Source organism: Siphateles boraxobius, unplaced genomic scaffold, assembly GCF_051911475.1.
Source record: "Siphateles boraxobius isolate OS27281-9 unplaced genomic scaffold, OSU_SipBor_1 104, whole genome shotgun sequence".
Classification (NCBI taxonomy): Eukaryota; Metazoa; Chordata; class Actinopteri; order Cypriniformes; family Leuciscidae; genus Siphateles; species Siphateles boraxobius.
Genome location: NW_027508705.1, coordinates 637,301 through 655,000, shown reverse-complemented (window position 1 = coordinate 655,000; position 17,700 = coordinate 637,301). Strand labels below are relative to the sequence as shown.

Sequence of the window (17,700 nt, the reverse complement as noted above, 5' to 3'; positions counted from 1 at the left end):
AAGTCAGCTGCTGAAAAACTGGCGTGTGCCTATAACAAAACAACAACAACAACAACTAGTAATCTCCAGATAGATTGGCTAGCAAGTCTTGTAGTAGATAAACTGTAAAAAAACAGATCATTATAGCCTACTACATGCATCTGTGAATGCTCTGTTTTAGATCCCCGTTTCTGTCATTTTTGTAAAATATAATATTTGTAATAAGAAGTTTTGCTGTAAATATTATAGTTTATAATATATATATATATATCTAAATAAATAAATAAATAAATAAATATACATGCACTTTATTTTACAGGGTCCTTGTTATGTTAAATGCACTTCTTAAAATACAGTGTAACCTAATTTGAATATTATATATAAGTGTATCTTACAATATAATTGTATCATAATATTATTTATATATTTTTTATAACATAAAAATCTAGTCAAATTTAGTTATGAAGATTTACGTTGATAGTTTTACTATTATTATATTATAAATTATATTGTACATAAAGAACATTGTATTTTAGTTCTCTTGATTTATTTCTTCTAATGCTTGAAAATAGTTTTGACGGTTTACTTTAATAAACTTTAAAAAATAATGTGAAAAACATATTTACTCTATTGCTTTCAGTTTACTTTGTTCTTTACAATTTTATTATTAGCAGTTTAAGTGATTAATAGTTAAAACATTTCAAGCAATATTTGTTTAAATATTTAAAGGTTCTATACAAGTTTAATTTAATTTGTTAATATTAAATGTCTATAATCAAGGAGTGTGTTTATTATTTTTGCTGTGGTATCCATTTCCTGGACTTGTTTTTGATAACTGAAATGTTGGTATCATGACAACACTACACTCGACAAATTGACAGCAATGGCAAAATTTAGGCAAAGAAGAACGCAAATATGGGTGAATAATCCCCTACTTATACACACTTGCATGATATCTGAAGATCTGAGTCAGGGTGGACGACGGCATATTGAATTTCACACTAATGAAAACGAGGCTGTGAAAAATGTACAGTACAATGGCTTGCACTCTATAAAGATCGAATAACTTTCAAAACTCAAATTGTTTTATGGAGTTTTTGTCTAATGAACTTGAAAAATGTTTCTCAAGCTGAACAATTGCCATGCTGGTAGATAAAAGTACAATCCATTGAACACACTGTACTTCCAACCCTCACAGCCTCATTTTTATTCCCGTTGGAAATTAAAAAGGGCATTATCCTGACTAAGGTCTATGGCTGACTGGTCTGATCCCCAGTGCTGCATTATTCATGCACATGAGCATTTGCACATGCATGCACATCACACGCACTCTTGCTTTCTCTGTGCATCACACAAAGAAGAGTCTCTACGCTCAATAATTCAGCAGGGAGAGACAGCAGCTGGCCTCCCTCAATGCTATTCCATAACAGACTGTACTGCACATGTGCACACGCTAGACCTTGAGTGTGTGTGTGTGTGTATATAAAGTGTGTGGGCGTCAGCAGAATGGAGTGGCCGAATCTTCTAGATCAATTCAGATTAATTCAAAGTCCTTTAGCACTGCCTTGATGTCCCGGGCAGGTCCTGTGCAAACTGGGGTGTGACGCATCACATAGTGATGCGTCAATGTGCACATTTGTGTTTTCCTGTCTAGATTGGTCTGAACATGCTGTATGTGTGTGATCTAAACACTGAGCAAAGGTCACCACCGCCCACTCTCCAATAACACAAACTCTTAAAGGTGAAGCATGACATTTGTCAATGTGAATGCAGGGCCTGTAAGTAAGCCATTGACTACTTGTGTAAATATTGTGGTGGTTTCAAACTGTTTGCTGGAGTGCTTTGACATGCCAGCTTCTGGTTCAGCCAATGGACTGGGACTACCAGTTTGATCAAGCAAACGGCAGAGGAGGGGAGTGATTGGGAAAGGTGTTTGGAAACAGTCATTAGTAGTGTTTGTTAAGTGTATTCACGCTTGAGGTTCGAGATTTGAATAATTCCGTAAGCTATAAAACATTGGTGCATAAATGTTTGTGCTACAGACTTGAAATATATCTTTAATTGTGTGGCTTAATGGGGAGAGGTGAGCTAATACTTTTTTAAAGCATGCTTCAACATGTTTTCATCTGGCTGATGATAAACTGGCAAACTGACGCCTTTTTCGCATGTGTCGCCATTGGCTTGCTTAGTTGGGGACATTTAATTTTTTATATTTAGCAATATTATTACAACATTATTTTCCTGTTATCTCTGTAAAGCTGCTTTGAAACAATCTGTATTGGAGAAAGCGCTATATAAATAAAGGTGACATAAAAATAGACATACATTGAGGGAGGGAGCTGAGCCAAATCTACAGATCTGAATGTAATAAAGGCTCTTTTTGATTTAGTCTAGAAAGCGACCTAGTAACCACCCAGAACACCCTAGAAACATCCTGGCAACACCACTAACAGATTCTTTAAATCATTTAGGATTTTTTTTTTTCAAATCAGTTCGGAGCCACAATCACCACAGAACAAACAGCTGCAAGCATGGCAAATGACTACTGTCCAAAAAGTGTAATTTCAAAAACATGCCACTATATACTAAAAGAAAAACTTTAAAAGTAAAAACGTTTAAACTGTTGTCCATGTGGTGATGTTTAAGTCGATTGAAATTTTTAAATATTTTTTATTGAGCGAGGATGCATTAAATGGATCAAAATGTGACAGTAAAGACTTTGCATTGTCACAAATAAAATTATATTTCAAATATATATTTTTTAAAACTTTCCATCCATTACAAAATTCCCACCAAAATTACGATTTTAAAAAAAATATTAAGCAGCAGAGTTTTCAACATACACTAGATATAATAAGAAATGTTTATTGAGCAGCAATTTTAAATCATAATAATATTTCACAAAATTACTTGCAGCCTCGATGTAACATAAAACACCCCAAATGCTAGATATCTGATCCAGCGTGATATTCGCTAGCACTATTAGCCTCTCAACTCAGCTCTCCTGGAAAATGCACTGTCAATTACTTCACTCCTCCTTTGCTGTAGTCATACTATTCAAATCTCTCTTTTCTGCTGAGCTCAAGCTCTTCTGCTCGTCTGGCCGGGGTTTATTACCCATCCAGTGATTTTTAATGAAATGTAGAAGCTTTTAATGCATTGTTTGGCCAGAGCTACACATCTGGGAACTTACAGTATGAGGATTTTCTCTCTGACAACTCAAGGAGAAGAAGGAGAGAGAGTGAGAGAGACAGAGAGAGATGGATTAGGAGGTCTCGTGACATTTTCAGTAGACCCGCTACAGAGGCTAAATCACGCATACACACACACACACAGTCCCATGCAGCTTGGCACTCGCCCCATACCTGCCAGAAGTCCTGCAGAGAGGGAGGGGCGCACGGAAACGTAGGGGATGGAGAAGTAGAAAGATGGCAGAGAAGAGAATGATGGGGTTTATTGGTTAGATGGACACAGGAAGAGCCGGAAGAGCACAAATTAATAACACGAACGCAACAAAACTTTCATATCCTTAAATAAAAACAAAACAATGTAGGACATCCTGATGCCTGGAGGAACAATGATTTCATGTGTTAAAAGAGATTGAACACAGATATACAGTTATATGTTCATACAGATAAATACATACCAGTGTTGGGGAGTAATGAGATAGCAGTAGTGACGCTACTCTGGTTGCAAAAAAATAAATAAATAAAATAATCTGGTCTCGAACTCATGAGTTAATGGTTTGAATTGGTCTAAAGATTCACTCACTGACTGAATCAAAAAGAGCAGATATTTAAAATGAACCACAAGTTATTAATTTCATCACACCAACTCAAAATAATCTGTTTTTGTGAATCTGAACTAGAATCATTAAATTCATTACGATTCTCATTTCTGTACACTACTACTGTAAGTGAGTAGTGTGACAGTAGTTAACAAGCAAATGTTTTCAACTAGTAGCAAGCTTTTTATGCCAAATTTTACTTTGCTTTTACTTTAATACGATAAATGAATACATTTCTTGATAGATCTAGCATATAGATAAGAGCAGCTTGGATTGTAGTTGTGCTGTAAGTAACTGTAGTTGTAACTACTACGTTTAAGTAGAATTGGTACTACAGTGACGTGATAAACTACAGTTATCTTCCCCAACACTGATGTCATATTGTTGGAAAACATAAATAGTGTTTGCAAAACACCTGTGCGCATTAAAGTGGGCTGAGTGGAACACACACATTCTCTCAAACACACACACACACAACCCGTTTTAGATGTGAAAGTCACACTTGCAAAGCACAGCTGCGATGACCTGCAAAATACTGTTGATGGATGATGAACAAGAAGGTTAAAAGTGCTGGTGTGTTCACACATTTGCAGAAAGCAAAACAATTACACAAGAGTGTTCATTAGCATAGTGCACCCATGCATGCGTTAACTGCAAAAAATACCCTTCCTGGAATTTCGTTATTGCCATCCAGGATTTAGTGGCATTGGCGACATGAGGAAGTGTGTAAGAAGAAGAGAGGGATCCAGCAGTCCTGCCGTGAGCCCGTATGGAGCAAAGCAGGCACGAGATTTGACAGAAATATGGAAATGAAAAATCACAAGACATAGTCCACATCCCTGAGGCTGCACGCTGGCCGACAATCCCCAGAAAAACAATTCGAGAACGAAAAAGAGATACAGGGAAATGGAAAAGGAAATAGGGCATATTTCACACAACGTGGAAATAGAATTTTGCTGGTAAATAACACACAAAAACAGCTATAGATCTAAGTCATGTTAACGTATGCATCTTTACAGACCGAGCAGGTTTTTAGCATGGTTAGCATAAACTGCTATAGTTACTACAATTATTGTTACTACCATAAAACTGTAATTATTTAAGTGATCTCTTTCAGACAATCCAAGCTTACAGAATCTTTTTGTATGGAGTGGTAGCCACAGTATTGTGCTAATAATAACTGTGGTAACTATGGGATTTGGTAAATAGGGCTGTCACAGTTTCAAGGTGGAAAAGGATCAACCGATGATGTGGGTTTGAGGGGCGGGACTATCAACAGTATTTTCTTGGGAGACCCGTTTAAATGGCGGAAATTAGACTCTAAAAATTATTGCATTCTTGAGCAACTGACCAAGAGCTACTTCCTTCACTTTCTCAGCTGTGCAGGAAAAAAAACTCAAAACAAAGCTGATCTTAATCAAAAAACAATCATGCGTAATTACAGAGCAATTGTGCAGTTTCAGTGTACTGAAACGCTATGCATCTTGCATGTACAGATGATAGAAAAAAAACCTGGTGCGGTTAGCTGTGAGACTTCCTTGCGAAACTGAAGAGTGATTTATCACCATCTGACTTGAGAATGATTCATCAACTCAATACTACTAATGTCGAAAACAAATATGCCTAGATAAAGTGTGCGTGTGAACAGCACAAACAGTACACACAGACATTAGGTGACACAACCCAGTCCAGAGATCAGCCAGTTCAAGGTGCACCAGTACCGTAACAGCTGCTCTCTGACTGGGTCATTTGACAAATGTTCCCTCTTAATGACTATGGAGACAGGAGGCTGTTTCCTGTACAAGGAAAATGGGACCTGAAAGCACAAACAACCCTGAAGAAAACCTCAGCTGACACCAGGATGAATGCTTGTGAGGTTGGTGGACTAGTCTAACCATAATGTTCACCAGAAAAACAGGGCCAACCATCTGCTGAAGATGGCTGACTTGTTGTACCGTTGGTGGTTAGTTAGTTAAAATAATAGTTCACCCAAGTATGACATTTTGGCATCATTTACTCACCCTATTGTCTTCCATCAAACACAAGTTTGGATCTGAGGGTTTCTGATCTTCTGTTTTCCATATAATCAAAATGAGTGGTGATTTACACCGCTAAGCTCCAAAAAGTACAAAAAACACCATATAAAGTCCAAACGCTAAGACTTCTGAAGTCATACCATAGTTGAACAGTTTGACCAAAATTTAAGTCACTGACACTGATTTTCATTTTTGGGTGAACTTTAAATAGCCTAGTTGGGACAAACAAGCTTCAACTGAACATTTTTATGGCGAATAGCATGGCTATGCTGGTTAGGGTAGGGCATTTTAGTGATTCCAATTCCAGTTCCAATTCTGCTTATCGATTCTGATTCTTAACGCTTCCCAGTTTCAATTCCAATATGGATAAAAAAGTCAAACATTTAGATAATCAAACATATTTATCTCTGTCTTTTTGCAAAATATTCTGTTGCAGTTGAATATCATGAACAAAAATCAGCAGGCTAAAGAACAACTAACTAATAAACTACACTAATCTAGTTTATAGATTAATCCATATTAAAGAGACATAAGTTATTCAGTCAAGATCAGTGAGTTTCTTTTGTTCTTTGATTAACAGTAACTACACAGACAGCAGCAGGTTTATTAGGCTGCTGTCACTTTAAGACAATGCATGGATCCAATATACTGATATACATGCGTTTTCTCTTTCTCAACTGATCATGTTCACTTAAGAAATAACCAACTGTGTTTGCGAGGATATTTGACAAAGTTTTCAAGAAGATGCAAAAGAGAACTCAGTATTCTTGCACTATATGAGAGGCAGATTTTTGTGTACGCTCACTGGATGAGCCCAGCATAGAAAATAGCGCCCGAGTGCCGAATTGAGTTCTCTTTTGTGTCTTCTAGCACTTGAATGGTTTAAAATCACATTCAAATGTGCACACTAAAAATGATAAGCAGAATCGAAATTTAAATTTTATAATAAGCATCTGATTCCAGAATCGGAATTGATTTTCGATTCCCAATCCTAATGGCGGACCAGGACTAAACAACATAAACCAGCCAGTCTAAGGGTAAGTTAAAAACGGAAAAGTAGAGACTACAATGCTGTCAAAACGATCCATTCACATGGATAAACAAAACAAAAAAAACCGACTAAAAACGTTGTATTCTGCTGCCATGTCTGTAGTTGGCGATGTCAATTTGTAAAGAAAGACTATGCGCCTATAGACTGAACATGTAAAAAGCATGTGCATCACGTTACTGTTTTCACAAATTCGTGTTTTTGTAGTTTACACAGCGACGATAACTGCCGTTTTCAAAAACTTGAACTTTGAAACCCATTTTCAAAATTTCACTTTTTCAGGCGCCCAAAATGCCGTTGTTGTTTAAATTAAAAGTTTTCCGTTTTTAGTCTAATTGCATGATTTGTATTATCTTAGAACTGTACATTTCTGAAATATGGACATTACTTGGACACAGTCACCCCTGATAACAGATCATTTTAAATTGTAATGTAGACGCATGCATTTTGTGTAAAGTTGTTTTGATACGATGTGGATTGTGAAAAGCGCTATACAAATAAATGTGAATTGAACTTGACTATTTAATTTATTTTAAACTGAGTACATTATTTAGAATATTGGAAGTTACATTTGTTATCAACCATCTCTAAATTTAATTACTGGTTTTGACCAAAATGACTATATCTGTGCCTTTCTAGTACTACAGGACGCAAGTCACGCAACAACAACAACAAAAGAACTAAACAGAGAGAACAAGCATCTGAGGCAAGGATAGACATGTAAGACAGACAGAGGTGTGTTTAAAGAGGTTAGTCTAGAGACATTAAAAACAACGATACCCCACATTAACAGGAAGGCACGTATTGGATGCCGATCAGTATTTTGTATGTACAACTTTTCATGCAAATTTTTTCAAGTGTTGCAACGAGGATTTTAGATTGTACAAGAGAGAATGTTTTAAAGCATGCTCACGATTGAGCTGTCGATGAGTTTCTGTGGAGAGAGAGTGAAAGATTTTTATGAAGAGTGAATGAGAACAAACGTCTCCATCCTGCGTCATCCTGTCGAGCTGCACAATGGCAAAGTAACTATTCGGTTCCCACTCACTCGCCCACATATTCACACGCACACAGATCTCGCTGCTTACCTTTCCATCATAGCGTTTCACCACAAACTGATCCAGACCAAGGTCTATAAGAGACAGAGACACAGAGAGAGAAACAGTCAAACACGGTAGCTCTGCTCCAAAACAGCAAATATTGGATAAAATAGGCAATTTTAAATCACACTGAACACAATTTTTCATACTGAATGAATAAGTAAACTTCTGATCAAAAGTTTGGAATAATTACATATTTTTAAATGTTTTTGATATAAGTCTCGTATGCTCAGGATGCATTTATTCGATCAAATGTTGTAAAAACAGGAAGATTGTGAAATATTATCACAATTTAAAATATAGTTCTGAATATAAAATGTAATTTATTCCTGTGATCACTGTGATCATTCCTCCAGTCACATGATCCATCAGAAATCATTATGCAGATTTTCTGCTCAAAATTTTTTTTCTTATTATCAATGTTGAAAACATATTTTTGTGGAAATATATAATACTTTTATTAACCAAGGATGCATTACATTGATCAAAAGTGACATTATAGACATAACATTACAAAATATTTTTATTTCAAATAAATGTTGTTCATTGGAATTTTTATTCAACAAAGAATACTGAAAAGAAAAAATAATAATATTAAGCAGCAAAACCGTTTTCAAAACTGATAATATAAAAAAAATGTTTCCTGAGCACCAAATGATGGATGATTTTTGAGTTTGTCCCAATACACTGGGATCATTTCTCTTTAAAAGATAAATGCAACGGTGCTTTAGAATGTGGTCAAAATGCATGATCATGTTGTCTACCTTTCAGAACGGCTTTCGCTGTGAGAACGTTCGAAAATGCTGAATACTTTACAAGAATTTTAAGAGATTTATCACACTTAAACAAGCCTATTTTTATAAGCATCTTTGAAACCCAGTAGTCAATTACATTTATAGATGTCACTACAGGAACTGGGTGATTACTGACGTGTACGAATGATTAATATAAGCTATTAAGGATTATTTCCATGTTCGAGAAGTTCCAAATAAATGTCATAGTCGTTCAGCACCGAATCACTTCTCCATTAATCTTGTGCAACCGAATGCAGTGCAGAGCCGAACGTGACAGAGTCTGCTGATCTAGGGTCAGCTTCATGAGCCAGGACTTCATCCATTGCACAATCCATTAAAGGAACTTCCGAGTTCAATACAAGCTAAGATCGATTAACACTGAAAATAATTGACACTTGTAAAATAGTGTGTTTAAAGTAATGCATTTACAATGGAAGTCTATGGAATAGAAGAAGTCTCATGCATTCATTTGATCAAACATACAGTAAAAACAGTAATATTGTGAAATATTATTATAACTGATTTTCCATATCAATAAAATGTTATGTATTCCTGTGATGCAAAGCTGAACTTTTTAGCATCATTACTCCAGTCTTCAGTGTCACATGATCCTTCAGAAATCATTTCTAATATAGTAATAATAACATTTCTTGTTATTATCCATGCTGAAACAGTTGTGCTGCTTGATATTTTTGAGGAAGCTGGATACATTTTATTCAGGATTCTTTGATGCATACAAAGTTCAACATATCAGCATTTATTTGAAACAGATTTTTTTTTACATTATAAGTGTCTTTACTGTCAACTTTAATCAATTTAATGAGTCCTTGGTGAATAAAAATGTAAAAAAAAAAATTGTTTAAACATTTTTGTACCAACACTTTTGCATGGTAGTGTACATTATATTTTTATTTTTTTATATAAAAATGGCACATATCAATCATTCATTATGACTAATCATATCTTTTGGTTTCTGTCTATCAAGTTCCAAAGATTTAAAATCACCTTTAAACATACCTTTTATTTGGTAATAAAATAATATTTTAATAAGTATTTAAATCACTGGGGCCTTATTTTTATTTATTTATACATACTTTTAAATTAAAATTTTTAAAATTACATTGGGATATATTTTGTTACCATCATATAAAATTGCTCACACCAAAAACGGTTAAATACATGTGAAAATGATAAGGACACATGTGAGATGTGAAAATACAGATCAGGACACGTCCATAGACAAGTCAAGAGTTTTGTTTATGAAGCGTTTTTTCAATCAATGTCATGAAATAAAATACATTTTTGTCTTTTTGTTTTTAAATAAACCTTTGACTCAATCTATTCATTTAGATTTTTATTGATTTGATCATAACTCCAGCACTAGCTGTTCAACCCTAGTTAGTGAAGGTGGGGGTCTCTGCACACAAAACATTTGAGTGACAGGTGAGGTCGCGATTGAAAAACCGGGCCTAACTCCTGTTTGAAGCCTGGATGGCCTTTGAGCTGAGCGTATCTCTCTAATTCCGCTGCTGAAACAGGATGAATTATGGAACAGCTTTCCTCGCAGCAAGATGAATAATGAATTTTATGTTCACTTCCACACTCCCTCTCTTCTTCACAACCACTCTTCTCTCCCTAAAGAAAAGCCCAACTCTTTAAACTAACTCAAATGACATCCCACACTGCTCTGGCATGCTGTGGGTCTGTGAAAAGAGAAAGAAACATACTTTACACAGAGAGACTTTCTGAATGACTGCAGGTATATCCCGCGACGCAAACAGCATTTCACGGTCTGGATGTCAGATGGTCTCTGTTATAAATAAATCAAACCTTCGTGCTTATCATAAATGACTAAATAGCTCAGTGAAAACAGAGACTTTATCATAATGGGTACCACGCATAATTCAAGAACTCTTCTAACAAACAATTACTTATCCACTATGTTTACATGCAGGAGCTGTCTTTGGCGAGTCGGGATAACAACGAGGGAAAAAAAGAAAACACTTTGTCGCGACCCAACGAGGCACTAGACTAATAAAGCTGGTGAAACGGTTCTTTGTAATTATGGTCACAGGGCATTTGGCTGGGAGGAGAACTGATGAAGCGTTTCGTACTAATTTGTGGCGTTTCCCACTCTATAAGAAAACTGAAGACAGGAGTAATGGCTGCTGAAAATTCAGCTTTGCATCACAGATAAACGACAGATTACATTTAAACAAATATTAAAATCAAATAAATGCAGCCTTGGTGAGCATGAGATAATCCTTTAAACAACATTAAAAAAAATCACAATTATTCCAAAGTTTGAACCTGTGGTGCATATGTCATTTAATGTACTGTTTCAGTATTCCTGAGTCTAGAGCAATGTCAAGGTCACGGGTTCGATTCCCACGGAATATGGGTGTGAACATAAACTCTTGAAATAAATAAAAGTCACTAGATATAGCATCTGCCTAACGCATAAATGTAAATGTAAGAAGAAAAGATAATAATAGGGCTGGGTGGTGTGGTGGTATACAAGGGGCAATGGGTGATGTAGAGACTTTGTAATATCGTTTACTATGTGTAGCACAGCAGGCAGGACTGTGTTATTTACTTGAGAATGATGAAGAGACATGAAGTGATGTACAAATATAGATTGGGACACGTCCATAAATAAGTCAATAGTTTTTAGTAATTAAAGGAGCTCTAAGCAGTGTCACACGTTTTTTAGGCCAAAACATTTTTTGCCACATACAGCAAACATCTCCTCACTATCCGCTAGCTGCCTGTCCCCTGAACACACTGTAAAAAACGTAGTCTCTGCAGACACCCCAGGCCCCACAAACTGGGCTAACCCGCTCCACGAAACATAACAAACTGTTCCAGCCAATAACAGACAAGAAGGGTTTGGGGGGTTAGTGCGCGGATGAGGAGGAGGGAGGGTCTAGCTAGCCTACGTTTTGTTTGACAATACTTTAAACGTCAACAAGAAGTGACGTCACCCGACATCGCTTAGAGCACCATTTAAGTGGTGTTTTGAAATGAAATACATGTTCGTTTTTTAAATAAACCTTTGACTCAAATTAGTATAATTTAATTTATGACGACAAATTTCACATTAAATTAGAAAAATAGTTGTCTCAGACATTCGGAACGCTCTACAGACTTCAATTAATGTGTAGTAATGTGTGTGTATATGGCTATTTTACAATGGCTTCAAACATGTCTCAACCAATCAGAAGTAGCCTCAGAATTTCAGAATTTTAAAACTCTGTTTTATAATAGTTGTTTTCATTTTTGCTTGGTTTTTAACTCAGAAGTTATATCATTTGAAAGTGGTTTGATGTCAGACTTCATTAAGTCCCAAATAAAATGAATATTTATAATAATAGCATAATGGTAACACTTTACAAATAAGGTTTCATTTGGTAAAGGTGCTGTATGTAACTTTTTCACTTTACTAACGCATAAAAATACCATAATATTTTTGTATATATTGAGGAAACATATGAAGTTCACATACTCGTTTCTCTGAAAAACACTTCTACAACCAGTTATTTTCCTTTGAAATGTGCGTTTCCAGGCTGGAATGTTTGTTATTGTTTTGGTCTGTGATACTGCACATTGCCAATTTGCCAATTTTCATTGTCCATTGCGCTCGTTCCTGTTATGTGTGCTCAAACTGGCAACTCGTGTGAACGCCATCCAGTCTGAGGAGCAGGTGGCGCCGTGGCGGGAGAAACGACAATCTCCGATATTTTGAATTCGACTGCAGTACCTATTTCGACCACTATACATACCACATCATTCTTACATACTGCACCTTTAACATTAGTTAACTACTTTAGTTAACATGAACTAAGAATGAACAATACTTCTACAACATTTAATCTTAGTAAATTTTAACATTTACTAATACATTGTTAAAATCAAATGTTGTATTTGTTAACATTAGTTAATGCACTTTGAACTAACATGAACAAACAATGAGTAGCTAGACTTTTATTAACTAACAAAGATTAATAAATACTGTTACAAATGTATTGCTCATTGTATTTCATGTTAGTTAATGCATTAACTAATGTAAACTAATGAGACCATTGTTAAGTGTTACCAAAATAATAAAGAACCTTCCATTAGTAATCTGTTTAATTAATTGTATTATATAAAAGATGGTTATTTCTATATAAGCCGAGCTAAAATGACTATACTGTGATATATACTGTTACTGTGATAAATTACTGATAGTCTCTGGGTGAAATTTTGATCATACCACCCACCACAATGCTGGTAGAGCAATGCTTATAATAAAAGGAAAAGAAATAAGGAGCTGGACAAGATGAGAGCAGGAGAAAGCGATTAAAAAGCTGTGGAGGTGTGTGTCGTGGTTCTCAGGACTGCTGAGGTGGGCTGTATGGACACAGAGATGGTCACTGCAATCATTTAGAGTCCAACAAAAGAGGATAAAGAGGAAGACACAGCCAGTACTACCGCTTACAAGTGAACAGTGAATACTTTCATTTAGTGATTGCAGTCAAATTTGTGCTTAAAGTGCACATTTACTATCCACTTTGCTTTAATAGTGGCCATTTTTCTTAGCATGGTCTTACTGACACAGCCCTGTGATTAAAGCGCATCTGAATGTATTACATTACAGAAGCGTCCAAGCTGTCAGACCCTGGCACAGAAACAAGTGCACTTCTTTTGGCTTGCTGGGATCCAGGCTCAAGTTTGGTCAGGGTTATGTCCTCTACTGTCTTGTACATGAGAAAAGCCTATACTGTATATATATATATATATATATATATATATATATATATATATATATATATATATATATATATATATATATATATATATATATATATATATATATATACACAGTATAGGCTTTTTACATAATTCTGACACACACACACACATATATGCATATATATATATATATATATATATATATATATTAGTGCTGTCAAACGATTAAAATATTTAATCGCGATTAATCGCATTAATGTCATAGTTAACTCGCGATTAATCGCATTTAATCGCACATTTTTATCTATTCTAAATGTCTCTTGATTTCTTTTGTCCCATTATTTTTTCTCATTTTAATGCTCTTATCAACATGGAAAAGTGGATTGGCTTGCTTTGTGCAAATGTTTTTTATTGAAAACAACATTGGCATATATTGTGTTCAATTTCACACTAAAACATTCTTACTTGGAGCAAATAATCTCTCACACAATGTAACACTGTCCATCAATAAAAGGGTGAAAGAAATACTGACGAGGTCCTGATATTGACGAGGGGGTGGAGAATTCGCATCAGCTGTGTGTGTGTGTGTGTGTGTGTGTGTGTGTGTTTGGCCATCATCAAGTGGTATTTCAGACTGGACGTGCTGCGATGATGATAGCTCAGTTCACAACGACAAAACCCACAGATCACTTTGGTATCGTCAATGGAACCATTTGGCAACTTTTTAAAAGTAAACGTTCCATTCAGAATCTTATCGGCATCCATTTCGGTGTCTCGCGCTCGTCATCCACTCAAAACTGGACGTTTTGAACGTTCCTATAACATTCAGAAATAACGTTTTTATAACTTAATGGGAACGTTATGAAAACGTTCTTATAACCTAAAATTGTTAGCTGGGGAAGAGGAGAGATTCGCGATTGCACTGAACACGTTTTAAGTGCAGGCACATATTGTCTGAGCGAGCCCAGAGAAAATTCTACCAAGAGCAGCGTGTATCTGAGAGCGCGCGACTCGAGCAGAGAGATTCGTGCTCGGCACATTATATTCCACGCGCGAGCAGAGAGATTCGCGCTCGCGCATCCGGATCGCAAGCCCAAACAAGTGTGTGCGGCGTGCCTGTTGTTTTGTTTCCGGTCTAGCTAGATCCGCTTGCGCTTTCAAAACGTCCATGCCGCGTCCTATTGCAAAAGCATGTGCAAAAAAAACTACAAAGTTTGCTAGGCCAAAAAGACCGTTAATCGCGCGATAAAAAAATTAACGCCGTTAAAATGGGTTTGCGTTAACGCCGTTAATAACGCGTTTAACTGACAGCCCTAATATATATATATATATATATATATATATATATATATATATATATATATATATATGCATATATATGCATATATGTGTGTGTGTGTGTGTGTGTCACAATTATGAAATGGAGAACAATATTTAAGAGCTGCAGCGAAGGGGATGATTTTCTCTGGGTGACAAATAAGCATCAAAGACCAAGAAAATTATAATTTGTTAAAAAAGTTCTTAGAAATGTAATCTTTGTATGTTGAGTATATATGGTTTAAAAATGTTTATGCCACTTTGGGGAAAGAAAAGAAAAATGTCATGTGGTGTAGACATCAAGTAAAAAATAATAAATGATATAATAAATGTCAACCTTTAAATACACACGCATTTAAACCTTGAATGCATGAGGTATCTTAATCCTTATTTTCAAAAAGTTTATTTTAATTTATTTTTAAAGTAATAAGTATGTTATTTCATTAATGACTAATTCATAAATAATGCATTTCATTAAATTAATTTAATTCATTACTTTAAAGAAATGTTTCAAAAAATGATTATACACAATGTTTATAAGAAATAATAATTATTGATTGTGCAAACTCTACTCAACATGGTTTTCTAATCAAGAATTTCACCCTTCTTTTTTCATCATTATGATATCAGGACACTTGTAACCCCCTGTAACTTTATGAGCCCCATAGACATAAATATTTCAAAATTTTAATTCAAAAATTAAAACATGTTCATCAGAGATGTAGTGCATTCAAGTCATTGGGCCCAATCATACACTCGGTGCAATGCCGCATCAGGTGCGACGCAAGTGTTTTTTGCTAGTTTCAGCCCGACGCAGTTATCATTTTCACGTCGCCACATTGTTTAAATAGCAAATGCATTTGCTCTCATTAGTACACCCATGGGCTGCTGGTCTGAAAACGAGGTGTGTTCAGGTGCATAGTTGGCGTGTTGCTATTTTGAGGCAACTGAAATAGACTGCGCCATTGAGCAACAAAAACCTGGTCAAAAGTCAATATTATTTTGTTATAAAGGGCGGATTAGTAATATGAGCTAATAGGCGGGTCCCACAACACATTGACACTCTGCTTATTACACACACAAGGACGCGCAGCAGCACACAACATGCTAAATATTAAAAATAAAAGGATTACAATGTTAAAGTTTATTATTGTGTACATAAAGATATGGTTGAATCCGGCTTGTCCTGTAGATGGTCTGCTTGTGAGCTTTAACCCTGCGCACGAGCAGATCCATTTCCTCTCTGGAGAAGCGTTCAGTCTTTCCGCTTGCAAATTACACCATGTAAATAGCGAACCGGCATGGCACGAGCGCAACTGGCTTTTAAAGGGAATGGGAGATGAGTCTGATTGGTTTATTGCACGTTACGCCAAAAACACACTCATTACTCATTAAGAGAATAGAGACAACACTTTTACACCATGCGCCGGTCGCGCCGGCCATTTTTCCCATCGTTAACCCTCTGAGGTCGGCTATCACGCGGGCGCGATAGTCTCGCTTTTTTTCTTATCAGTGCAAAAGAAACTCAAAATACTCTGTTGATTTTGATCTTACATATTAAGTGTTGTACATCATTAGATCCTGATAAGTGTCTATTTTTTTTGTGGATACTCACAATAAAAATAAAGTGTTGTGCTTGTCGCCAAATAAAGAAAAACAAACATGATGCGCGTTCTGCCTTCTCTCTGTCAGTTAAGTCCATTCTGAAACGCGTCCGAAAATTAACTGTAATTCCGCGAATACTTGTCATACAGGCACGAGTGTTTTTCCATAATGAAGCTTGAACTCTCTTCTTTTAAATGAATTAATTTATATAAAAAAACAAATATTCTCAGTTTATGTAATCTGTATGAAAAGAGAGAGATGTCAGTCTTTTTCTTTCCAGCTCATTATACCTGATTACGCGTGCATGTGCCACGCCCACGGAGAGCGCGCCGTATTCAAACGCAAATGATCTAAGGCAAGCCATTCAAACATGTAAACGCCCACCAGCTGGATTATAAAACACATCGTGTTCAGTAAGTATCTTACTAGAGCTGTGTACACAGTGTATACCTACGCTGTGAGGAATAATACTATCTAATAACCCTGGAAAATGTACCAGAAGTGCTGGTAATTTCATTTCGCGGAGCAACGGATCCAGCTGATGTAGTAAGTCATTTATTCTTAAGTGCTTTGTTCTAATCGCGATATTGAATAGTGTCTGACTGTAAACGGCAGAAAGGCTGTTTAAATATGAATTGCGTGTCTGTGTGTAGGCTAAATGATGAATGAACGGCACAGGCGCGCGCGCTTTGTTTACTACAGTTATACAGCGCGTGTCTGTGCCGTTCATTCACTCTCGCACCTACATTAGTAAACGTTATGTTTACATGAACACATCCAAACTATATTGCTATAGCCTACTAAGATGAGTAAAAATAGACTGAAATATGTTGAAATAAAATGTCTGTATGAGCAACAAACTGCAAATTCACATGTATATGCTAATATATCATACACAATATGTTACAAATATTGTAACAGACTAAATATGAATGTTTAGACAAGATTTTGTGATTAGTTTTGGATAGATTATAAAGTTTTGACTAAAAAAAGACTACTGTCACATTAAATAGGTAAGCTTTTGTTCACCAATTTCTGCTCATATGTTAAATATACTATAGTATGATGCATTGTCAAAAATAAAGTAGGTATATTGAATTATCAACTAAGATGTTATTATAGTGTTTGTTCCAATATTCAAACTAATGAATTCTTACCTTTTTTAATACGTATGATAAAATGTATACTTTTTACAAAGAAATACACTTGAAATATTGTTAAAATTGTAATTGTTACCTATTTGTAATTGGTTACAATTTCTAATTGTAAAATATGTATATATATATATAATTTATTTTGT

At 35.6% G+C, this 17,700-nt stretch overlaps 1 protein-coding gene across 2 annotated transcripts in view; it reads right to left on the bottom strand.

Moving 5' to 3' along the window:
- Window positions 1-17,700, bottom strand: part of micu1 (mitochondrial calcium uptake 1) — a 104,132-nt gene that overhangs the window by 32,689 nt on the left and 53,743 nt on the right. Inside the window, exons 5-6 of one of the 2 annotated variants that reach the window (XM_077246665.1) lie at window positions 7,939-7,982; window positions 7,764-7,784 (exon numbers count right to left, since the gene is read on the bottom strand). In XM_077246665.1, the coding sequence (XP_077102780.1) occupies window positions 7,764-7,784; window positions 7,939-7,982 (65 nt within the window). The remainder of the gene's footprint in view (window positions 1-7,763; window positions 7,785-7,938; window positions 7,983-17,700) is intronic. The other variant, XM_077246674.1, reaches the window with a different exon arrangement.